We start from the raw sequence: 23,925 nt of genomic DNA on the forward strand, positions 1-23,925 counted from the left end.
ATCGTATAACATATGTGACTAATCATCATCATATTGTGCATACATCCATACGGCGACGGAGAGTCGCGGAGAAAAGGTACGGACGAATCGGCGGAAGTACGTCGATCCATCTCGATTCCCATTAATCTTGATTAGTCGAGCTGGATCGAGCATGCATTCTCTCATCCTTCCTCATCCTCCAGTTGGTTAGTTGGTTGTTCGTACGAGCGGATAGTATCTCGAATTTCTGTAGTAAAAGGAATCCGTGAGAAATTCAATTGCTGGTATATTCGATCGGCACGTGCGATTCGCGGTATAATATTGAATATCGGTTTGAAAAATTCAACAACGGGTAATATCTTTCAACGTTCCGAGGTTTGTTTGTCCAAAGGGCAATTTCCATTTTTCTTCCTCCATTTCTCCGTTCTTTTTTTTTTCTTTTTTCTTTCATCTATTTCTCTTTTTTCATCTTTCTCCTCGATTTTTTCCCCGAGGCCACGTCATAATCTTCTTCCAGCCGAAATCAATCGTGAATCGAGGGTCGCGGTAGAACCACGTTCCAATAAACGAAATCGTTCGTGATATAAAACAAAGCGAAACAAACTCTTGTGAAAAAGCGTCTCTCTATGTGCTCGCGTTTCCGTGTAAAATAAATTCCATTCGAAACGTGCTCAAAGTCCGTTCAGAGATAAACTCTGTACTTAATAAAGCTTGAATTGGCCAAATAAATGAAATTCCTAAGGAATTCTTTTGCAAAATGCGCTTACCATCTCCTCCCTTTCATCATTATTATTGTTAATATTATTATCGGACAAAGCTTGAAAAATTTTTTAAATATTAAGTCGATTAATATGGAGCATCCCATTTGGATAGTCGAAAGTGCAAAGGATTCGCATGTGTTTAAACACATAAAACACATGGAATCTTTATAACCTGAGACACGATGTATTTATCGTCATAAATATCTACCTTGACATCAGTCAGAAAACGGAGCATAGAACACACGCGTGATAAATTTCGTTGGGACGGTCAGATAAATAGCGACGCGCAAGGGACACAAGAAGATAAGGGAAGACAATTATTGAGAAAGAAATTCGAACTATTTATCTACTAGATCGAATAATTCAAACTCGCCATTGAGTTTGATAATGCGCTCTTCCGTTATCATAAAAGGGGACAGGGGAAATGAAAAAAGCTTTAGAACAACAACGTCGTTAAGAAGGAGAATACATCGACGAATCCGTTCGATCGAAAGCGAGTTGATGCAAATTCAAATAGACGCACTCGTACGTAGAATATATGTGTTTACGGTTGATGGTCCTTAGTTTGTTGACTCGTCGTGAAAGAGAGATAGAGAGAGAGAGAGAGAGAGAGATGACATTTCGCATTCCGATGTAGTACACGAAGGATTAAGCCGAGCGCAATGCGATCGTTTGTCCGCGCGATTACGCCCGCAATAATTTATGCCGCAATACGAGACATCGCTACGATAGTAGATTGCGCGATAGAGATAGAGAGAGAGAGAGAGAGAGAAAGAGAGAGAGCTGCTATAATTGTAAATGGCTCCGTCTCGTTATTTCGCACACGAAATGCTCGCGCTATCATTCGAGATCGATCGCTCGATTGAATTACTCGCAAGAAATTTATTCGTAATTTTTTTAAAAATATCTAGGCTAAAACGTCTAGGGAAATCTTTTTTTAATATCATCCATCTACCAAGTATCATCGTCGTTGTAGAAGCGAGATCAAAATCGTGGAGGAATCTCTTGAAAAGAAACGGGAAAGCATTTCGAGAAGCATGCGAAACGAAGAGACGGAAAAAAAGCTCGAGGCATTATCCGATTTTTACGAGAAAGCTAAAGAAAAGGTACATCTTTGAATCTGCCAAATTGCTATCCAAGCGAAGAAAAAGAAATAGATATTTCATAGCGCAAAGTAAATGTAACTCCCAAATCTCTTCGTGGTATGGATACAAAGTTCATATGAGACTCCATTTCAAAGACCGAGAATGTAATTTCGATTACAATAGTGGACCGTATGCGAGTAACTGTGTACGATCAAAGTACCTTCCTCCTTACTTTAGTTTTTTTGCCATGTGCACTATTTCGTTGCCTGCTCAATAGAAAACTCTCGAGATCTTCTGTCTTTCATCTAGGCGAACCAAATGCTCCTCTCGGTGTGAAATCTAATTTGCGAAATCTAATATAACGAATTCTCCGGTCGGATCGGTTGATTCGCGAGTTCCATCGAACGGAAACCGGAAAGAGTAATTTCCATTTAATTTCCGATGACGATGCATTTTCCGATATACTACGTCGATAGATACACATCTATTTGGATCTATTTTCCGTCGCGTTTCGCATAAACGTCGTTAATCATCCAGTCCACATTTTAGTATAATCGAGCAAACTGCTTTTAGATACGTCGCCTTGAGGAGGAAACGAAGGAAAACGCGACGCGAAAAGAATCCTTTGAAGCGAAAACTCGCGAATTAGCAAATCTGTTGGAAACTTTGGAGCACTTCGATCTCGACGTTAAAATCTTGTGTCGCCTTACCGCGGAAGGTGAGTACGATCCGCGATTTTACATGTTCTTGAAAGTACCTTTCAGCTTCCTCACACAGCCGTGGAAAATTTGACCAAAGTCGGACTACACTTCGCGGAAACTATAAAGAAATTGAGACAGTTTACTTGGAAAGCCAATGACAAAGGGCGCGACAGCGAAACGGATAAATTGAGATCTCAAAATTTAATACTGCGAGAAATTGTGAAGAGTCTTAAGCGAAAGGTAAAAATTCGATACATTTTTTCTAAAACAAAATATTCCAAAAGCTTTTGTGATCGTAGACGCAATTTCGATCGGACAATCAAGTTTCAAGAGAGAAAGAAGATTTAAAGGAAAGCATCGATGAGAGAAAAAACAAAATCGAAGAGTCTCATAATTATAGGGATTTAAATGTCAACGATAACGTAAAAGAGAATCGAAATGAAATATGGACAGAGCACGAAGCGAACTCGAAAGGAAACGACGACGGCGTAGAAAATGTTGTAAACGATACGTCGTTCAAAAATGATTTCGAAGAGGATCGAACGATTATAAACGACAGAAAAGAATCCAAAGAAAAACCTTTTCCAACGAGATATAATCGTGATAGTAAGGACATCGTGTCCAACGACGTTGATGAAAAATTGCTCTGCATCGAATCGCATAAAAATGGAATTTTTTATGACGAATATGTGATCGGATTCTCAAACAATCGACAAATGAAAATCAAACATTCGCCTGTGACCGGTACAAAGGTGGCGCACTTAAAATTGGAAATTGTGGATTGCGAGGAAAAATATCAGGAAAGTTCCCCGGATAAAGTCGTAATACTTTTGAAAAATCTTTCGACGTCCATTAAAATCAAGCGTACCGGCATTAACTGTGCCACTCAGACGGTATTAACTCGAAAGCGTGATAATTATACGCAAACTTCGATCACTGAAATACGCAATTTTCTACGATTAAATGTTGGCTATAAGGTAGGTACTCGAACGCGCGATAATAATTCTTTCATAAAATCAATATCATTGTTCTTAAGAAAAGCTTCATCGATCAAACAGATGTTAAATAGCGAAAAACGTGCCATTGAAAGGAATTTATCAAGTTTGGAAGAGACCGTAGCTCGTTTAAAATATAACACGTTACATCATGCACGATCTATGATTGGAAAACATTCCAAATGTTTGAGAAACGATGAATTTTTTGAGTGCATCGAACGTTTGGCTGCAGACTGAATAATACATACTGTTGAAAAGTTTGATAAGAACATAACTAGATGATTGGGCAATTAAAAAAAACTCTCACATTGTAGAAGGTTACTAATCGTTATTTTTGTTTTGTCATTAAAAACGCTATCCAATTAATCTTATACAATTACTATACACGCATAGATGTACATATTATAAACATATACATGTCATACATACATGTATATATGTATGCATGCATGCACGTGGGTACGTCTGTGTACGTATTTAAAATTATGCAGAAATAGTTCTGCAATTTACGTCTACTATTTCAATCGCATATAGCATTTCTTTTCTTTTATATTAATATTAATCATTCTAGAATGAAAATCTTTTTCCTATTTTTATTTTAACATAAATATTTTCTTTTCCGTGAGTGCCAAGAAGAGCAAAATCTTTAATAGTGTAAAATGCAACTAGTGTGAAAATCCTTGTGTGTGTGTGTGTGTGTGTGTGTGTATGTATATGTTAAATTCTTAGAAGTATACGTTGAAGACTATCTATCCGCGTGTTTCTATCACTCGTGTTTATATTATCCATTAAATGCTTTGTGCATTAAGTTAGTTTTCTATCCACATAAATCTTACTTTAAAAATGTAAAAAACGCGCGGAATTATTTTTTATTTATATACATATTTATTTAAATGCGTGTTATTTATATATATACATATATATATATATATATATATATATATATATATATATATATATAACACGTTAAATAATAGAGAAAATTTAATGTCAGAATAAACTAGTGCCTATACTTACATTTTTCTTTGAGAAATAAAATAAATAATTCGTCATGCATCAACATCTTCCTAATTACTACGTCTCTTGAATCTTACAAAGATAACGTACGCTAGAACTAGGAAAAGGTAAAAATTTCAATTTTATATAATACGTGTGTTTCTTAAACTGACGAAGTAAAAGATAACATTGCATTAAAATAAGATCAAAGGTGAGAGGAATGTTGTTTCATAGCATGTGCATAAAATAATGCTATTCTCCTTTCCTCTTTGTTTTCCCGTAATATTTACCTACCGCCATTTTCATTATCAAAAGTTTCACAAGTCGCTCAAACGGATACTTGTGTGTTCGTGTATATGTTCGTGTGTCTTTATGTGTGTCTATATTTGTGTACCATCGTTACTTCTTTCTTTTATATAATGTATACGATGCATTGTTCCTAGAGAAGACAAAAGTTATTTTTACAACTTTGAGATTATCTCTTCTGTTTCTTATGTCTGTTCGAAAATGTTCGATTATAGCCAACAAGTTCAGCCTGGCACTAGGAACTCGCATTTCTGGTAATACTTTGAACTACACGTTGTCCCCACCAGGCTTCAAGATCGAATGGCTCAAAATCTACAAGGAAAATATAAAGATCAGTTTTTACGTTAAAACGTACAATTGTTTTTTAGAACAAGAGACGAAAAATTATTTACCTTTAAGTTGGGGATTTGGCTCGCGCTCTTGGTAATATGTAACAGAAGTACCATTCCTGTAATTCGAAGAATTTAAGTGCGGTTGATTATAACACATGTCTAATTCTCTTGATACGGAATTCCAAGCTACAAACAGAAAAAAAATAATTATTTTGTTTGTTTTGATAAGAATGAGGAAAAAAGAAAAAAAAAAAAAAAAGAAAGGAACATTGATAGATTATCTTAAGTGCATACAGTCACATATGTATTTGATTAGGTCGAAATGCTGAGCCAAAGTTTCAGTTTGATGCTTCACAGGCATAGAAGATGGCCTTTTTCCATTCATTGCTGTTATTTGTGATCTTCCGCTAAAAACAACCCAAAAAAAATATTTATGATCAAATTCTGCTGATAATAATGTAATAATAAAATAATCATATCTCTTTTGTTAATATGTACATCGTATGATCTTGTATGGGGAGAAAAAGAAAAAAGAAAAAAAGAAAAAAAAAAAAAAAAAAAAAGAAAAAAAAATTATCGTCTGTCATTTTAATTAAATTTATTGAATATCAATGGAAAAATAAGAGTCGAAAGAAAACACTTGTGTCTACCGTAGAAAGAATCAACGATAAACATGAAACGTCATTCAAAAAAATATGGCGTCTCTATATGACAGCTAACGTACCGCCTTTATCTCTTCCCGCCTCTCCCTCATCTTCAGCAACATAATATACTATCGCACATTTGCCACAAGTCCGTATATTTTGACGCATATATCGTTAAATTGTATTGGCACATCGCCCGATACAACTGCAGAATAATGTCGTGCCAAGCGTGATCGCGAAATTTTTAACGAAATTCAGAAGAGGAGAGAAAAAAAGCGGCGTGTAAAAGAAGTTCGAACAAGAAGCCAGTGGCTTTTGGGAAGTTTACTCACCTCATTTTTACACTATCACGAATACCTTCCTATGATAAACGATCGGAATCGTTCAACGAAACCGAAATAAACTTTTAATGTTCTTCCCTTAGAAAAGTTTCTATTGCAGAACGATCTTGAAGATTTTCGTTTACTAAAAGAATAATGTCACTGACATCGCACTTCTTTCACGCGAGATCCAACAAGCTCCTTCCTAAAGGGGGCTGTCAACAATCATCGTGTCACGATCCAACGAGACTAGCATAGAGAGGAAACTCACTAACGAAAATGATCTCGAGAGAGGCGTTGACCTGAATAAATCTATTTTTATTCTTCTATTTTACACACAATCCTAGAACACTCAACTTTTCTCTCATTCTAAATGTAAACACAAATAATAGATTTTACACGATATCAAATTAATTAATTTCCTTTTATTTTTTCTGTTTTATTTCCTTTTCTTCCTTTTTTTTCTTTTTTTTTTTTCCCCATTCAATTCACATCGATCTATCGTACAAGATCGCGCCAAATTTGATTTTTGATTCAACACACACACATACTTTTCATATACATACGATGCTCTCACCGTAATTATTGAAATGATAATATGAATATAATATCTTTTTTTAAATAAACATTCGAATTACAATAATAAAAAGTATATTAGATGAAAATTGATTTCTTGCAAATATCCAATATTGTTGTATAATACTTGTAATAATATGCTTATATACTTACACCTTACTTCTATCGTATTCTAAATATACTTATTCCATTTAAGCCAACGTCGACGTCATATTTTAATGACGACTAATTGAATGACTATACACGTGTTAAACTAGTTCATAGTTAGTGGCATGAATTATATATTGAATATTGTCCCATGTAAAAATAAAAAGAAAAGAAAAAAGAAAAGAAATAAAAATCAATTCACTAATAATAATTGTTCGGCGAGTTGGACTTTCAACTCGGGTACGCGTAAGAAAGGAAAAACGAATAAATAACGTTAAACGAACCACGCGAGTGTTCTTATATGGTCATCTTATTTTAATTTAATTTTAAATAACGATATCGTACGCTTCATTTGTGTCAATGAAACCGATATTTTCAAATAATTAACTACATTCTATTGCATTTATATTATCCTTATTATTTCTATGTAAATACATTTTGACATTAATTGACATTTTGACATTGACATAAACTTGTATTATTTCTAAAAATCCTATTAATTATTATAATTGTGCAAACTACTTTATTAAAGTTACATATTAATAAATACTCACAAAATGCAAAATTTGAGGTTAATTGGTGAGCTTTGATAATATTTATGATATAAACAATCTAGCAATCAAATCACATAGACTTTTTACCATCGTTTTTTGCCTTCAGGAAAATGCTGCAATGTTTTTCAAACATATTATTTGACTGCACGAAGCATCGCTTCAATTTCTTCCTTACCTGAGACACATCAGATGTTATATAAAACTTGCAGGTTATCATTATTTGTTTCTAATTATCATTTAATGTTTACGAAGTTTATCAAGTAATATTTACATTTATCATGATAAATAATCATACAGTAATACATTTATTATAAAATTGCATGTAAATTAATTAAAAAGATATTTGATTGAAAGAATATTTATATATTCTTGTTGACATTCCTATCTATAGAGACTTTGCAGAAGGTGAACTGAAACCTATTGCAGTAAAATTAGATAAAGAACATCTTTATCCAAAAGAACAAATTAAAAAAATGGGCGAGCTTGGTCTCATGAGTATCGCAATTCCTGAAAACTTAGGTGGAACTGGCTTAGATTATTTGGCATATGCAATTGCCATGGAAGAAATATCTAGAGGTTGCGCCAGTACAGGAGTAATAATGAGTGTACATAATTCATTGTATCTTGGACCTATTGAAAAGTTTGGTACACCGGAGCAAAAAGAAAAATATATTAGAACATTTTTAGATGGGCAAAAAGTTGGTTGCTTTGCTCTGAGCGAACCTGGTAATGGATCGGATGCAGGTGCTGCTACTACCACTGCAGTGAAAAATGGAAATAAATATGAGATCAATGGAACTAAATCATGGATAACGAATGGATATGAAGCAGAAGCTATTATTTTATTTGCTACCACAGATAAATCAAAGAAACACAAAGGAATAAGTAGTTTTATAGTGGATAAACCCATAAGTGGTTTATCCCTAGGTAAAAAAGAAAATAAGTTGGGTATAAGAGGTAGCAGTACTTGTTCTTTGATATTTGAAGATTGCAAGATACCAGAAGAAAATATTTTAGGAGAACCAGGAATGGGTTTTAAAATTGCAATGATGACATTAGGTCTGTATATCCACATTTTAGTTTATCCAACGTTAAATGTTCTCATGAATTTACATATACTTTTCAGATTCTGGAAGAATAGGTATTGCCTGCCAAGCCCTTGGAATAGCCCAAGCATCTCTCGATTGTGCTGTGGAATATGCAGCAAAGAGAGAAGCATTTGGAAGTCCCATTGCAAAATTACAAACCATTCAACAAAAATTGGCAGATATGGCTTTAAAATTGGAAAGCTCCAGATTATTAACATGGAGAGCTGCACACCTTAAAGATATTGGTAAATCATATACGAAGGTATATATCATTTCTTTCCATAAATGATAAAGCTATATTAGAGTTATATAAAAAAAAGAAACTATAAAATAGAAAGATATTATTATATACAGGAAGCTGCTATGGCAAAACTATCGGCATCTGAAGCTGCTACTTTCTGTGCACATCAGTGTATACAAATATTGGGTGGTATGGGTTATGTCACTGATATGCCAGCAGAACGATATTATAGAGACGCGCGCATTACAGAAATATATGAAGGAACCTCAGAAATACAAAAATTGGTTATAGCTGGAAATCTTATAAAAGAATATAATTTCAGTTAAATTGTAATTTGTACGCACAAGCTATATATTTTTATATATTTTTTATATGGCATACTTTGATATATAAGAAAAGAAACAATACATGTTCCACATACCATGCCTTCTACTTTTATTCGCTTTTGACTATGTAAATATTTGACACAAATATACATGCATATATGTATTTGTGCTAATGCACAGCATACATTTACACATATATACTGGTATTTTACTGGTTAACTCTTGGCAACATTATAGAAATTTCTATTAACGATTTCTATTCTGCTTGCCGTAAGGAACAGCTAATGCTTACCTACATATTAAGTAATGGATGTTATAATACAGGTAGTACATATTACGCACAGTATAGTTCAATTCCACAAAAATAATCTATTATATTAGTGGAATTCAATAGAGAAACTATAGGTTTGAAACATACAGTGAAAGTTTCAACAGAGCAGCATAAACCTCATTTCTTGGCAATCAATATTATAGCGAAAGGTAAATTAATTATTTGTTTATTCAACTATTAGCGCATATAATATTTATAACAATTTTATGTATACCGATTTTTATTATAGATGTAGATATAGATATATATATATATACATATATATATATATATATATATATATATATATATATATATATATATGTATATATATGTATATGCACACACATACTGTTCCTTCTTTAAACTATTATTGTAAATAAACTCAAATTTCAAAGTCTATCTTACACATTAGCCTAAGTTTGAAACTGTATATTTAGTTTGTGCAAATGACACCTCATACTATTTTCCTTACTTAATTGCTGCAGTTTTCATCAATACTTTCACTATGCACAAACTATTCTCAGAGTGCGCATATAGAACTTGTTTTGAAGAAATTTATATAATTTTATAGAGATCCATTGGAATGCAAAAGAAACATTTTAATTTGAATTTCATTATTTGTTTTGCTTATTATTTGTTTTGCTTATATACAATAGAGAATTTTTTTCCTTTCCTCTCTCTCTCTCTCTCTCTCTCTCTCTCAATCTCGCTCTCTCTCTCTCTCTCTCCCTCCCTCCCTCTCTCTCTCTTTTTGTCATAAATATTGAAACGGAGAGTAATAACCTCTCGATGTGTGTCATATTAATATTTTCAATTTCTTATTGTTTTGCATAAAATATATACATCCCACAATTCCATACAATGAATTACTTATGTCAGTTTATTGTATTCAAATTTGTTTCAGAAATCTATCAATTTGGTCCTAAATAAAGAATGTGGGACAACTTTGCTTTTCAATGGAAAGCATAATGCACGAGCCTCACTTTTTGTAACCTACCATATCTATTATAACATTGGTATACATTCTGAGAAATATATTATTAGTGAAATTCGTATTGTGATTCTAACAAAATAGATTTCTTTAATTTCCTGATTATAATACATTGTGCAGGCCTTGAGGAATGCTGGAGAACATCATCACAATATGCCAGTAAGCTTGAGAATACAAGAGCAAAAGTATCTCATCTACCCAATTTAATTATATAAATACATAAATCATATTCACTGTGATAAGATCTAAATCATTATCTTCTTTTTCTTTTTTTATTTCTTTTTTCTCCCTTTTAAACATCTGCCTATAAATTAAATTCACATCTAATCACATTTACCCTTGTATGTACTTTGTATCAAGCAATTTCAATTGCTTGTTGACAAATTTCATTATATATTATTATCGAACTACTAAATTATTAATCATTACTGTTTTTTATCTATATTGGTTTTAAACAAACCAAATTCTCTTTTTTTCACAGTTTATGCATTACTTAAATAGGACCGATTTATATCAGTTCTCCATGTTAACAGTTATATTCTAATGACAATCTTTGACTGTAGGTACATTTATCTAAAATGGTTGTAAATGTAAATAAATTAAAATTGTAAGTAATTGTAATAGACACTAAATCTAGACATATAAGTTCTGGAAAATGTCCCGATCCTGCAGGATCGCCTATGGCAGGGTTTGTCTGGGTATACATCCATAGGTATGCGCATGTATCTATGTATGACATGTATAAGGAAATTGATTTAAACCATTTATGACAGAGGCATTTGAAGCCTCAATCATCAGCTTGCATTCCACGTACTTCACCTTGATGTCTTTGCTGTAAAAAAAAAAAAAAAAAAATCATTGATATAATGTGGGTATTCATTGTTATGCGATTTACAAAAGAGACAACTCTTTACCCTGTCTAATTCTTCTTTAGTATTATCTTCAATAGCTCTGATATCCTCCATTGTCAATCCATACCAACGATCTATCCAGCAGAATACTTGTCTATGAAAATTTGTGAACAGACGTCTCTCTGCTTTTTGAATAAAACTTTCAACGCGTGTTTGCAACCCAAACCACTTAAATTCACAAGTAACTAGCTTATAACATGTCATCACAGGTTGAATATTGTTCATCCAATCTTTGCCTACAAGAGGACCTCGTCCTGTTTTCTGTGATTTAAACTTTGTTGGATCTTCATCTTCTTTATAATCAGCAGTTGCAATAGAATCATTTGCAATATCTATATGTATTACTTCTCTTATTTTAAGCTTATCAGAGGGTAATTCATGAACCTGCCAATTATATATATAAACAATAAATAATGCATAAAGAATATTACTATTGTGTGATCATAGTACTTACATTATGCTGATTTCCACAGTCTCCAATATGAAAAGATTCTATCATAATTATAAAGTTATCCTTCATATAACCCGGATTCTGCGAAAAAAATTGATATAAAGTAAAATAAAATTTCCATAAGATAAAAAAGTATTTTCTTATATCACACACACACACACACACACACACACACACACACAGATGTATATAAATATATATATATATATATTTACAGTTATAATAGTTTTGCAATATGGATATGCATTCCAAGCTTCTTCATGAATTTCCAAAGAATTCTTTGGAAGTAAGATACGAATAAAAGCAGGCACTTTACTGGCTAAATGATAAATCTTATATGTATATTGACCCGCAGAATATTTTCCACCGAGAAGAGGATAATCCTTAAAGGGTTCATTTTTTAGAACCTCTATACCTTCTCCTCCACCCGTATTATTTTTACTTGCTTCTGCCACGGAATACAATTGAGCAACTTGGTACTGTTGAAAATGAAAAAAGTTAAAATAATATTAATATAAATTTTCATTATTACAATGGATAGAAAAATCAATAAAACCTAGAAATTAAATAAAGTTGATAGAAGTTATGTAAAATTTAATTATTGTTTAAAATTAGATTATGCAATTGAAAGAATTTTTATTAAAGCAATGATGTATCTTTTTTTCGTTTTCTTTTTCTTTCTGTCCCCTACTAGAATATCTATCCTTTCAACTACATATTATTAATTAATCATAGTCTTCTTAATAGACGGACCAAACTACATAATTAAATTTAACAAATAAAATATGCCAGTAATGTTCAAGAGATAATAATTAGATGAATTGCAACTGAAGATAACTGCAGAGTATTATTATAGAAGAACATCTCAATTATAATTACAGCTTATAGTGATTTAAATACATACTTCTTCCACGGTCAAAGGTAGAGTGACACGGCTGAAACAAAATCGTAATAAATTGTGTTATTGCTATTACTATTAAAAAATGGGAAAATAAGAAAATTTAAGAAATTGGCCTTGAGACCAAAGATCTTCCTTCATCGAATAGATGCATATACATAAGTGCAAATACGTACGATTAAGTAGAAAATTTTGTCCGAACAGCAAGTCCGTAACAGATCAATATTATCAGAAATTTTGAATAAGAGATTAGATAATAAAACTAAGATATTTATCTCTTTTCATAGAAAAGTTTCCCTTAAGAGGCCGTAAAGGGTGAAGATGTCTCTTCTCCCCTCCATTATCGCACACCGTTAAAGATCGGTAACCATATCCGAAACTTTAGTTTCAAATTTAGGCTTTGCAATTACACATCGCGCTCATATATAAATTCTAATGCAATAGAATAAAAAATGGTCGACTTACAATTCCTTGATGAGCATCTTAATTAGTTGTGCATGTGGTACGTATTAATTTCGTTTAATCGAAATCCACTACCCTTACTTCGGTAAAATCACTCGCGTTATCTTACCACCCGTAATCATAGACATGCACGACAAGAGCAGACTTCCCAAGCAACTGACACACTCCACCACTCTACGAACTGTACGATGCCACGGCCACGGGAACCAGGGAGCACATATACTTGCGCACACGTGTACATCAATTTCCCCTACCACTTATTATCCTTACTTCCTCTCTCTTTATATGTCTCTCTTTTTCCCTCTTTTGGCTATGACGTCATTCTAGCCCACATACGAAAACCGCATGCGTGAATACAAATACTATATATGGGCACATTACTTTTTATTATTTTTCTATTAGATACATTTCAAAAATCAAGAAGTAACTTAATATATGGTCTGCAAGTTAATCGTATGAAATATCAGTAAATCAACGAGTCGCGTATTAAATGCGTTAGGATTTCACATTTAAGGATACTAACCAATCGAACTATTTGTATTTTGCGTCATATCCGTTCAAACTCTGTTATCTCTCTCTCTCTCTCTCTCTCTTCCCCCTCTCTCACTCGCGCTCGCTCTCTCTCTCTCTCTCTCTCTCTCTCTCTTGCTCTCCTCTCGTCCCTATTTATCTATCTATCCATCTATCTATCTTTCTCTTTCTCTTTTCAGTGTCTATCAGAAACTTACATATCATGCAGTAACGCGAATAGTTCGTGATTTTTTACAAAAGTTGATTAAAATGAGTGCCAATCAAAGGCCACCTTTAGACGATACGTTTACCGATTGGTACATTTCAAATGACACCGTTGATTATAACTAGTTTCCAAGAATACTTTTATTTCATGTAAACTGCAACATCTATTAGTGATTTTCATTTTTACATACATGTGTCAAGGAGCTATTTAAAGAGTTATTTGATTATTTAAAAAATGACAGACATCTTATACAAAAAGTTACTAATTCTAGACATTTCGGTATGATGATAATCGTATAGCTGTTCAAAGTTGTCCAATTAACGAGTTGGTTGAATAATGATAAACAGAGGCACAGGCATTTCTGAATAACGTGCGTTCAAAGACAAGCAAGCATCTTCAATGCTGCACCCAGCTACATCTCCGCGTATTTGTAAGTGGCCGTTAAGAAAAAAAAAAAAGGAAAGCAACCAAAAATGAAGAATTATGATTTATTCTTAAGCTTCGCAAAATTGCTATTATTTTCGTGATTGTCGCCCATAAAATAATACTTTCTCATTGGTATGTATTATAAAATTTTTACAGTGTATTGTAATCGAAAAGTGCGATTGATCGATGCACTGTGCGCAACGATGTGCGACAATATTCGTTATGAAAGCAGCAGTTAAGTGACAGTACGTTAAGGAAACGCGAGTAAGATCATATTGTTTCTATTTCCTTGTTATATAAATTCGATGGCAATTGAAAAAATATAAAGAGATATCTGAAACCGCTTTGAATAATTCTTGAACGACGACATCCGGTTCGTAAACTTTGCATACTTTTCGGCACGGTATAGTGTGCAGTGCCATTCCGATGAAGACAGAACGGACGAAGTGAAGGAATTTTTGTCAATACGAGGGAGACGAATCATGGTAAGATTTAAAAGAGAGAGTGTGCAAACTGAGAGGACGGATGCACATACAAGTCGGAGAAATTAAAAGGGCCAAAATAAACGCACATTTTATTAAATAATAATACAAAATGGATGAGTGTATGCTAAATGATTTATTGGAATGTTCAGTGTGCTTAGAACGATTGGATACTTCTAGTAAAGTATTGCCTTGTCAGCACACTTTCTGTAAAAAATGTTTAGAAGAAATTGTGAGTACGCACAGAGAACTACGATGCCCTGAGTGCAGAGTGCTTGTCGATGTTAAAGTCGATGACTTGCCACCAAATGTATTACTTATGCGTATTCTGGAAGGAATGCGCAATGCTGCACCTAAGAATATAAAAACTGTTTCTCGCAATAATCCAGGCCCACAGCGGCTGTTTGGTGGTCATCAAGTTGCTCCAGCTCCTATTGTAACCACGAATATTACATCTGTTACGCACACTACCGAAGTAGTACGTCATGCTAATGCAGCAGCTAAGCAGGTACACTTACACAATCAGGCATATGGCCGGGCCATATATGATTATGTGTCTAAAGTACCTGGGTAAATATTATAAAATTTATGATAAAATAAGATTTCTACATTGTATCGTCCCATACAGTTTACTGATATATTTTTCCTTTTAGTGATTTAAGTTTTAAGAAAGGTGACATTGTTGTTCTTCGTAAAAAAATTGATAACAATTGGTATTTTGGAGAGTGCGGTACTAGTCATGGCGTTTTTCCATTATCCTATGTTCAGGTATTGTAAAGTTCAGAATAAAATGAAATTCAATTTCTTTTTTATTGAACCTTTAATCGATAATATATTCCAGGTGATGACTCCACTGCCACCACATGTACCACAATGTAAAGCTTTATATGATTTTAGAATGACCACTGACGATGAAGATGGTTGTCTTACTTTTAATAAGGTACATATAGAGATAGAGCCATTGATCTATCTTATAAAAATCTTCTATAACATATTTATTAATTATTTCTAGGGAGAAGTTATTAGCGTTATTAGAAGGGTAGATGAAAATTGGGCGGAAGGAAAACTTTTAGATAGAATAGGCATTTTTCCATTAGCCTTTGTAGAACTTAATAGCGTTGCTAGAGCTTTAATGAAGTTGTCAACAAAGTAAGTACTATCATCTTTAATAACATATACGTATACCAAATAGATACTTGTAATAGTATTCTCTGTGCATACCCAGTGTACAACCAGGACCTTCGCGAATAGCACCACCTACTCCTACCAATGAAGAAACTACCCCTTTAATACCAACTGATCACTCGCGCAACATTCAAACAACGAGCCAACCTCATTCGCAATTAACACAGGTATATGATAAACTTTTTGTTAGACCAAATTAACATTTTTCTTAAAATTTGCCTAATATTTTGTTTTTAGACTACAACATTACCAGTATCAGATTCTAGTTCAACTGTATCTTCTGGAGGTAGTTCTACTACAACTACTCCAAATACACCTAATAGTTCGAGTACTTCCAGCAGTTCTAGTACTGCTCCTAGTAGTCCTAGTAGTCCTGCTACTTCTCCTTCAGCAGTTGGAAATAGACACAATGTCAAGCGTCATAGTTTTACTGCTATGAATACTGGTCATCATGCACATTCCCATCATCGACATAGTGCTGAAATACTTAGTCCAGCTATAGACAGTGGCCTTAACAGTGGAAACAATAGTTCTGCCAATGAATCCTCATCTTTACAAGTAAAATATTTTTTTTTTTATGAGAACTCAACAGTCTCTTTATTTGGAAGAAAACTTCAATAATAGATATATAATGTTAATTTTTATCAGTCATTAGGTAATAGTACAGATCAGAGCTTTCGGCATAGACGAAGTGGTAGCAGTGATCTAGTCCTTGCTCAATCATCACAAAATTTACCAAGTAACTCTAATAATGGTAGTCATTTACCAGCTGCTTATGTAGCTTTGTATCCGTATAAACCACAAAAAGCAGATGAGCTTGAGTTGAGGAAAGGAGGTATTTATATGGTAACAGAACGTTGTCAAGATGGTTGGTTCAAAGGAACATCCAATCGTACACAAAAATGTGGAGTTTTCCCTGGAAATTATGTCGCCCCAGCAAAGTAAGTACTTTTTCAAATTACACATATAAAATTAAAATAAGTAATTCAAATTATTTACATTTTATTGTTATTTATATATATATATATATATATATATATATATAAATATATATATATACTATGCAGATGCCAACGTGGCTTATGCAGAGGTACATCAAATACTACGCAACATCAGAATTCTTCATTGACAACTGGTCAGGGCAATAATGAATCGCGATTAACTGTTACTTATACTAAAAACAAAGGGCCTGCACCCCAACCTTACAATATAAGAACATTGCCACCGCCTGCATTGCCACCTCGTGCTATTAATCCAGTTCCGCCTGTATCATCTTCGCGACTCAATCAAAGCCAAGGCATAACTCAAGAGGATAGTCCTCCCAGACACAATGAACAAACCTCTGTTATAACGCCGCTAGGTCGTAGTCATAGTGCAGTGATGACTTCAAATTTACGTATGTATTTTTATTTATTGTATATATGTGTATATATATATATATATATATATATATATATATATATATATATTTCTAAATTTATAAGAAAAATTGTATGATTATAGCTTCTCCAGGTAAACAAGTATTATTACAACCTGCTTTAACAACATCAACAACAGCTGCTATTGGCAGTATTACCAATAACAACAGTACAGCCATAAATGCTACTGCTACTGCTGCTATTTCTACTATACCCGACAGAAGCAAAAGCCCAAATAATACTTTACATACAGCAAGTGTCTCTGCTCCTACTTCAAGTACGTCTGTAACTTCAAATAAAACTGGTGAAAAGGTAATCTTTCTATTAGATTGAATTATTATTGATTATACCATCGAAATATACACTTTTTTTTTTTCAAATTTCAGTCAAAGGAAAAAAAAGACAAATGTGTTTCTTTGATGCGTCGTCTAACTAACATAAAAAAATCTAAATCACCCCCACCAGCTACTTATTCAATGGATAATCCTGTATTTGAGGATGGTAATGCCATGAATCCAATGCATGTTAGGTAAGCTTTTATGTATACTTTCTATAATCTAAAGCTTTGTGCTTGTATATGTTATATGGTTCAGTTTTTTATTATTCACAAAAAAAGAGTAATTTTAAGTATACTTAGTCTGCATGTTTCTCTATGCATTTTTTTAATTTTATTGATAATACCTTTGTGCACGTACAATTGTGAATGTACTCATGTTTAAGTCAAATAAATACTGTATGTATGTGTGCTCGTATTGGCATATTTTGTTTCAGCAGAATTCATTAACAATTTTTTACATTAGTTTAGCACTACACATGAAATTACATTTTTTATCACAATTTCATAATGAATAGGGATTTTATTGTTCCAGTGATACACACTTTATTAATATACATTTAATAAAGAAATAAATTTTTATTTTATTAGTTTGAGACAATAAGAATAAATGATATTTTGCACGCATTGATATGTTTCTAATATATCTGTGGGGTGGGGGGTTGTATTAAAAATTAGATCGGGATCTTGTCCAAGTCAGTTGCTACAGGTGGCACCCACACAGGAATTAAATGCTTCGAACAGTGTTCATCGCATGTGTCCAGGCTCTGTGCAAGGGCACGTCACGTCCTCACAGAGACTAAAGTTCAAGGAGAGACCCTCTTTACAGGTCTCAGTTTTCGAGAGGTTAGTCGTTGTAAAGTAATTCTAAATAGAAACTTCAAAATACAAATTTCAGTGCGACTTTCATTAAATTATATTTATGTTTATTTATAATATGCATAAAATTATAAAATAGTTTTAAAAAGCTGTTATAATAAAGATAAAGTTTAAAGTAAATATCAGCTTATAATGACTTTCTAAATGCATACAGAAAATAAATTTCTATATATGCTTTTTCTATAATATATAAATAAATAAAAAAAAATACAATGTAGCTGTCACATAAGCTGTACATGCTTTTGGCAGTTTTGCATTATAATATGATCATGAGCTCATGGTGTTGACCTTATTACTATGTGTGCTAATTGTGTAATTCAGTCAGGTAAGTGTTTTATAAATGCACTCAAGAAGATAATATGCACTAAGTATTTTTACTTATGTTTTTGTTAGTAGTATTTCATGAAAATGACAAGTTTAGTATTGTTACATGTAATAGAATGAATTAAAATATTTATTTACATTATCAATATATTCTTTTATTTTATTACTTGTTCTTTTTGACAATGCTAGATTATTTGTTGTATTATAGTCATTTGTTCTCGTTTAATCTCATCTCGTGAATGTGTCAATTTCTCTGGAATTTTCGAGCTTGTACCTCATAATTCTGTGCTTTATATAACATTATTTTTAATAGATCGAGCGATACAAGCGGAGTAGTAATGCCTACAACCGTTGCTGGTAATCATCATCGTAAAAGTAATTCTTTGGATACTGGTATAGGTAAACAAGTGAAACAACAACCTTCGCGTGAACGGTAAGAACAATATCTTTTATTATATTTGTCAATGTTCTATTGTATTTAATTCTGTTATTTATTATATTATGATAATTAATCAAAGCTGCTCAATAATTTTGTTTACACAGTGAACGAGTATATAGATTTCGTTGCATAGTACCATATCCACCTAATAGTGAATTTGAATTAGAACTACGAGTAGGTGATATAATTTATGTACATAAAAAACGTGATGATGGATGGTATAAAGGGACGCAGCAACGTACCGGACGCACCGGTCTTTTTCCCGCAAGTTTTGTGGAAGCTTTCTGAGAACCAGCTCAAGGTCGACTAGTACTAGAAACATGTATATAATTAGCGTAGAACAATATAGTTAAAAGATACTAAGTCATGACAAAAGTAAAAATTCATAAATAATTTCTTCATGAATTGTCAATATTCAAGAACTGTCAATATTGCATAACAAACTAATGCTCCAATTAAAATGTGCATGATCATAAAGAAATCCCGTATTACACGTATAAAATGTGCTTACAGTTTATATACTATTTATATCAGAGAGGAGACAATGTAATGTACATAAATATGCTGATACATTGAACTTATACTGCCATTGATAATATAGTAAGTACAAGGATGACTAGGAAATAATACACGTTTTGTGCAATGTTTATACTGCCACTTAAAAGTGACTGTTGTAAAAGAATATTTTTTGCTAATGTTGTTTTAATGCTTTTTGTTTCATTAATTCAATACGCTGCCATTGTAAATAATGTGTATAAATATTATATACATATATATTCGAATGAGTACGGGTATATATAACATACACATTTTATCAGTACATAAAAATAGCAATAGCCTTAATTAAAAATCATTCTTTGAAAGTTTGAATTTATCTTAACAATTCGTCATATTTACATATCACCAATAATATCATTGATATTTTTTAAATTCTGAATAATACTTGTTTTTTTCTTTTATTAATAGTATTATTAAGTCAATTCAGGGTGGTACAGAAGTGACAATTTCAAAATAATGTTACTGTATCCCATATAATGTTTTCTGCTAATATTTATATTTATATTTATATTTATATTTAAATTTATATAATACAAAAATTACTCATGCTCTGCTAATTATTTCAAAAGTTTATAGTACACTATCTTTTGGTATAAATTTATGATCTCTTTTATAGATCTTCATGTACCAAATATATATATATATATATGTATATATATATATATATGTATGTATCTGTTATATATGAATCAGTTTAATCTTCAAAATATGATAACATTAGAGAATATATACGTTTGATAATATATAAAATTGAAGGTAATGTAAATAATAAAATTGTCCACGTAGCACACAAAATGATTGCATAAGGTATACCGCAAAATGAATGCTTAAGACATCTCGATCGATTAGCATACACAGCTTTATAATACATTCATTACTTTCTTAGATAAAATAATCATGAATAAAAATCTGAAATCTTAAGTATATTTATATTCAGAAGAACTACTTGTGTTCAAATGTATCATTCTAAACTTAATCACTTTGATTAGCATTGGAGGAAAATGCTAGGCTGTACTATAATTACAAACAATAATATTCTTTATTCTTATTGAGCGCATATATATATATATATATATATATATATATATATATATTTGTGTAGAAAAAATGGTAGAATTTTGTAATAGCGGACTACTTCTCATATAACAGTTCTTCAACTAAATAATAAAATATTTAAAATTATATTATGCAGTATATTTATAAGTGAGTATTTTATATGAAATCAAGTTAAATAATATTATTAGAGGCAACGTAAAAAAAGAGAGATACATCAATTAAATATACTACAAATTAGATAACTTATGATATCTAATCCAACATTTACTTATTATCAGTTAAATATTCATGCTACAAAGTTCAACATTTAATACAGCAATAATATGGGATATCATATCTAATGGCACCAAATTTATATAACTTCATTATACTGTAAATTTATCCTCTAATGCTACATCAATGAGTTAATATAATCATCTATATACTCGATATACAAGGCACCAATATAAATAAAACTAATGCGAACGTATATAGGAATATAATTACTGTAAATATAAAATATATAAATTCCATGATATATATTGCAATAAGATATCGTAATTTTAGGACTTTTTTTAATATGTTTTCTTTTTTTATTAATTTATTAAATCACGAAGCAACGCTCCATGATATTTGTTATAAAGAACAATTGAATCAACTGCACGTAGTTTATAGTTGGTGCAATCTGTTAAATACTTTATTAATGATTTAATAATATTTCGTACGTAAAAGGAAAAATAATATTTAAATTGAATTTTGGAGCTGTATAAAAATTGTAATTTGAATATATATATATATATATGTTAAATTTATTTAAGTTATAATAATTTACAATATTTCTTCAGGACTGCAAATGGGACACATTAATTAATTATTCGATAATAATAAATCAGTACGGAATATTTCTGTCATTAGTATATAATAATCGATAAAATTTATCTTGATGTTGTGTCCACAGTATCTACAATTATACGAATATTTAAATGATATTTAAATAATCGATATATAAGAGTTGTAATAAAACAATGAATGCCTGTCACCAATTTTTATGTGTATATATACATATATATATGTATGTATATATATATATATATATATATATGTATGTGTATATATATGTTTTTTCATTTACTTCATGTTATTTAATAAAAATAGCACATCTTAATGTATACTAAAAGTATAGTATTCCTAAAATAGAAATAAAAAGCCAAGACGAATGATGCATTGCAGTTTAGCTCATTCATGCGGCCTACGAATGATTGCGTTCGATATGAAATGCAATTAGACAGATAGTATAGTTTGAAATGAGATACTTTCGTGGTGCTGATAATTTAAAAATGTGCTTGGTAACATATCCCTCAGACTATATATATATGTATATGTATCGTTTCATACATGGACGTATTAATAATATTATATAATAAAATCTGAAATTTTCGGTGCTAATGAAAACATCGGCTATTAGTATCAATATTTTAGATGAAATAAAGTTCGCGACGAATTAACGGACAGCGAACATTTTATCATTTTAAATGCTTCTCGCGTTACGAATGCGTGATAACGATTAATTCATCACTCAATTATTGAAGGTCATTGGAAATAAAAAAGATATTCAACAGTATTCGAGAATATTATTGACAATTATCTTATAAATATCGTCCGAATTGCGTTTAGATTTTTGGATTTCTTACACATTGGGATATACTAACGAAAAATAAAAGTTAATAACATGATTGGAAAGGTATTATGTTGGCAATTTTACTTTCACATTTTATTCATCAGAATTGTTGCGCACTTAGTAGTACACATAAGAAAGATAAAAAAATGATAAAAAGTTTGCAAAAAAATAAAGTCAAGTATCAAAGGCAAAGATCAAACCGATATATTTAATATCTATTTAGAACAGATTTTTAATAGAAAATAATAATCTATAAATATATCAAGTGCAAAAATGATAGTGCATTGACATATGAGCATGCGCTGTCCTGTTTGTAGCTTCTTTATTGTGTTGTTAATTATACATAGTACAGTGCTGACACGCAACTATAGACATAATATCCACACAGTTACTGTCATATTTAGTATGCGTCAAAGGCTTGTCGAAGGTAGTTTGTCTTAATGCTTCTTCGTCGATTGAGTTGCATCTCGTAAGTTTACTCTCAAAATACGCAGAACGTTTTTATCCAACGTATTTTTTTTTTTCTTTTTTTCTCTTTTCTTCTTTCTTTCTTTTTTCTTCTGTTTTTTTTTTTTTTTTTACATTTTGCCATTTCAAATTAATCACTTTCTTCATCTAATGTGTAGTTCGATCGCAGTTAAAATACGATCTTTAAATTGAATTACATTCCTTCATACAGACAGGCATGTAGGTTGATTTTAATTTGAATTGGATTGTGGATCGAATCAGCTATGATTCGCAAGAATATGAACGAACTTAACGATAACCGTCAATATATTATTGGTGGTTTATACAACTATTCTTCAAGTATTTATGACTTAATTCGATGTGTTTTAATAAAAACAAAGCAGATAATAATTACATTCTATGTCTAATTATAGATAAAAAAAAACATTAAAAAATCGATCTTTGATCTTGCTTTATATATTATTAGACATCTTACATATTATTAGAAAAACGGTCGCTGTTAAATAATAAATCAAATATCTTTCTCATGGTTTTGATATTTTTTTCGCAAAATATCAAGAGATTAAGTTGAAATATACCGAAGATAACACGTTACGAAATAGTTTAGCAGAAATAGTTTTACATGTGTGCGATCACAATTAGAATTTATTTGATTAAAAACTGATCATACTGTAGGTATTGGAATAAATTCTTGTCATGATGATACAAGCAAAAATAATGTCTTCCTTTTTATGGAAAAGATTTAATTATTGTCTACAACCAAGACAATTAATGAATAGACAAAATATGGTAACAATCTTTATTTTATAATTCATTTAAATATTATATATTTGAAGTAATCACTGCAAATAATTATTCTATTATGTTTTTATTAATAGGCTATTAT

At 31.4% G+C, this 23,925-nt stretch overlaps 5 protein-coding genes across 9 annotated transcripts; 3 read left to right on the plus strand and 2 right to left on the minus strand.

Moving 5' to 3' along the window:
* Positions 1 to 1,055: 1,055 nt before the first annotated feature.
* On the plus strand, positions 1,056 to 4,433 carry LOC124949587 (myosin-4-like). Of its 2 annotated transcripts, XM_047494905.1 has the most exons (5): positions 1,056 to 1,846; positions 2,399 to 2,543; positions 2,603 to 2,766; positions 2,826 to 3,503; positions 3,585 to 4,433. In XM_047494905.1, exons 1-5 carry the CDS (start codon positions 1,778 to 1,780, stop codon positions 3,756 to 3,758), a joined length of 1,230 nt encoding a protein of 409 aa, XP_047350861.1. In that variant the 5' UTR covers positions 1,056 to 1,777; the 3' UTR covers positions 3,759 to 4,433. The 2 variants fall into 2 exon arrangements, with proteins under 2 accessions (XP_047350861.1, XP_047350860.1); XM_047494904.1 differs by having other exon boundaries at positions 2,826 to 4,433.
* LOC124949596 (MAPK regulated corepressor interacting protein 2-like) lies at positions 3,833 to 6,359 on the minus strand. 2 transcript variants are annotated; one of them, XM_047494919.1, is made up of 4 exons: positions 6,132 to 6,359; positions 5,450 to 5,562; positions 5,216 to 5,341; positions 3,833 to 5,135 (listed from the first exon to the last, which is right to left on the minus strand). In XM_047494919.1, the coding sequence occupies exons 1-4, from the start codon at positions 6,134 to 6,136 to the stop codon at positions 5,059 to 5,061; spliced, it is 321 nt and encodes a 106-aa protein (XP_047350875.1). In that variant the 5' UTR covers positions 6,137 to 6,359; the 3' UTR covers positions 3,833 to 5,058. The 2 variants fall into 2 exon arrangements, with proteins under 2 accessions (XP_047350875.1, XP_047350876.1); XM_047494920.1 differs by lacking the exon at positions 6,132 to 6,359 and adding an exon at positions 5,880 to 5,905.
* A 492-nt stretch (positions 6,360 to 6,851) lies between these two features.
* Positions 6,852 to 9,247, plus strand: LOC124949588 (short-chain specific acyl-CoA dehydrogenase, mitochondrial). The gene is made up of 5 exons (XM_047494906.1): positions 6,852 to 7,421; positions 7,503 to 7,605; positions 7,788 to 8,455; positions 8,523 to 8,746; positions 8,839 to 9,247. The coding sequence occupies exons 1-5, from the start codon at positions 7,400 to 7,402 to the stop codon at positions 9,049 to 9,051; spliced, it is 1,230 nt and encodes a 409-aa protein (XP_047350862.1). The 5' UTR covers positions 6,852 to 7,399; the 3' UTR covers positions 9,052 to 9,247.
* Positions 8,218 to 13,557, minus strand: LOC124949593 (phosphatidylinositol transfer protein beta isoform). Its single transcript, XM_047494915.1, has 6 exons — positions 13,081 to 13,557; positions 12,622 to 12,652; positions 11,933 to 12,196; positions 11,721 to 11,798; positions 11,270 to 11,650; positions 8,218 to 11,187 (listed from the first exon to the last, which is right to left on the minus strand). Exons 1-6 carry the CDS (start codon positions 13,095 to 13,097, stop codon positions 11,143 to 11,145), a joined length of 816 nt encoding a protein of 271 aa, XP_047350871.1. The 5' UTR covers positions 13,098 to 13,557; the 3' UTR covers positions 8,218 to 11,142.
* Positions 13,558 to 13,889: 332 nt separating this feature from the next.
* On the plus strand, positions 13,890 to 23,748 carry LOC124950255 (E3 ubiquitin-protein ligase SH3RF3). Of its 3 annotated transcripts, none has more exons than XM_047496713.1 (15): positions 13,890 to 15,291; positions 15,375 to 15,489; positions 15,563 to 15,661; positions 15,734 to 15,870; positions 15,947 to 16,073; positions 16,144 to 16,464; positions 16,555 to 16,847; positions 16,974 to 17,302; positions 17,410 to 17,636; positions 17,711 to 17,853; positions 18,337 to 18,504; positions 19,175 to 19,294; positions 19,405 to 23,040; positions 23,251 to 23,378; positions 23,453 to 23,748. In XM_047496713.1, exons 1-13 carry the CDS (start codon positions 14,834 to 14,836, stop codon positions 19,586 to 19,588), a joined length of 2,721 nt encoding a protein of 906 aa, XP_047352669.1. In that variant the 5' UTR covers positions 13,890 to 14,833; the 3' UTR covers positions 19,589 to 23,040; positions 23,251 to 23,378; positions 23,453 to 23,748. The 3 variants fall into 3 exon arrangements, with proteins under 3 accessions (XP_047352669.1, XP_047352670.1, XP_047352671.1); XM_047496714.1 differs by having other exon boundaries at positions 13,890 to 14,243; positions 14,396 to 15,291; positions 23,251 to 23,748; XM_047496715.1 differs by lacking the exon at positions 18,337 to 18,504 and having other exon boundaries at positions 13,891 to 15,291; positions 23,251 to 23,748.
* The last annotated feature ends 177 nt before the right edge of the window (positions 23,749 to 23,925 follow it).

This window comes from Vespa velutina, chromosome 6 (assembly GCF_912470025.1).
Source record: "Vespa velutina chromosome 6, iVesVel2.1, whole genome shotgun sequence".
Lineage (NCBI taxonomy): Eukaryota > Metazoa > Arthropoda > Insecta > Hymenoptera > Vespidae > Vespa > Vespa velutina.

Bases quoted from the DNA above. Each gene is read 5' to 3' on its own strand.
- LOC124949587 (XM_047494904.1), top strand. From the start codon at position 1,778: ATGCGAAACGAAGAGACGGAAAAAAAGCTCGAGGCATTATCCGATTTT. The intron at 1,847-2,398 runs GTACATCTTTGA...AACTGCTTTTAG, and splicing joins ACGAGAAAGCTAAAGAAAAG to ATACGTCGCCTTGAGGAGGA. The intron at 2,767-2,825 runs GTAAAAATTCGA...TTGTGATCGTAG, and splicing joins TGAAGAGTCTTAAGCGAAAG to ACGCAATTTCGATCGGACAA.
- LOC124949596 (XM_047494919.1), bottom strand. The intron at 5,342-5,449 runs GTATGCACTTAA...TTCTGTTTGTAG, and splicing joins AATCAAATACATATGTGACT to CTTGGAATTCCGTATCAAGA. The intron at 5,136-5,215 runs GTAAATAATTTT...TTTTCCTTGTAG, and splicing joins GCCAAATCCCCAACTTAAAG to ATTTTGAGCCATTCGATCTT.
- LOC124949588 (XM_047494906.1), top strand. From the start codon at position 7,400: ATGCAAAATTTGAGGTTAATTG. The intron at 7,422-7,502 runs GTGAGCTTTGAT...TTTTGCCTTCAG, and splicing joins GCAAAATTTGAGGTTAATTG to GAAAATGCTGCAATGTTTTT. The intron at 8,456-8,522 runs GTCTGTATATCC...TATACTTTTCAG, and splicing joins AATTGCAATGATGACATTAG to ATTCTGGAAGAATAGGTATT.
- LOC124949593 (XM_047494915.1), bottom strand. The intron at 11,651-11,720 runs GTAAGTACTATG...TATAATTGGCAG, and splicing joins ACTGTGGAAATCAGCATAAT to GTTCATGAATTACCCTCTGA. The intron at 11,188-11,269 runs GTAAAGAGTTGT...TTTTTTTTACAG, and splicing joins CTAAAGAAGAATTAGACAGG to CAAAGACATCAAGGTGAAGT.
- LOC124950255 (XM_047496713.1), top strand. From the start codon at position 14,834: ATGGATGAGTGTATGCTAAATGATTTATTGGAATGTTCAGTGTGCTTA. The intron at 15,490-15,562 runs GTATTGTAAAGT...AATATATTCCAG, and splicing joins TTCCATTATCCTATGTTCAG to GTGATGACTCCACTGCCACC. The intron at 15,871-15,946 runs GTAAGTACTATC...GTGCATACCCAG, and splicing joins TTAATGAAGTTGTCAACAAA to TGTACAACCAGGACCTTCGC.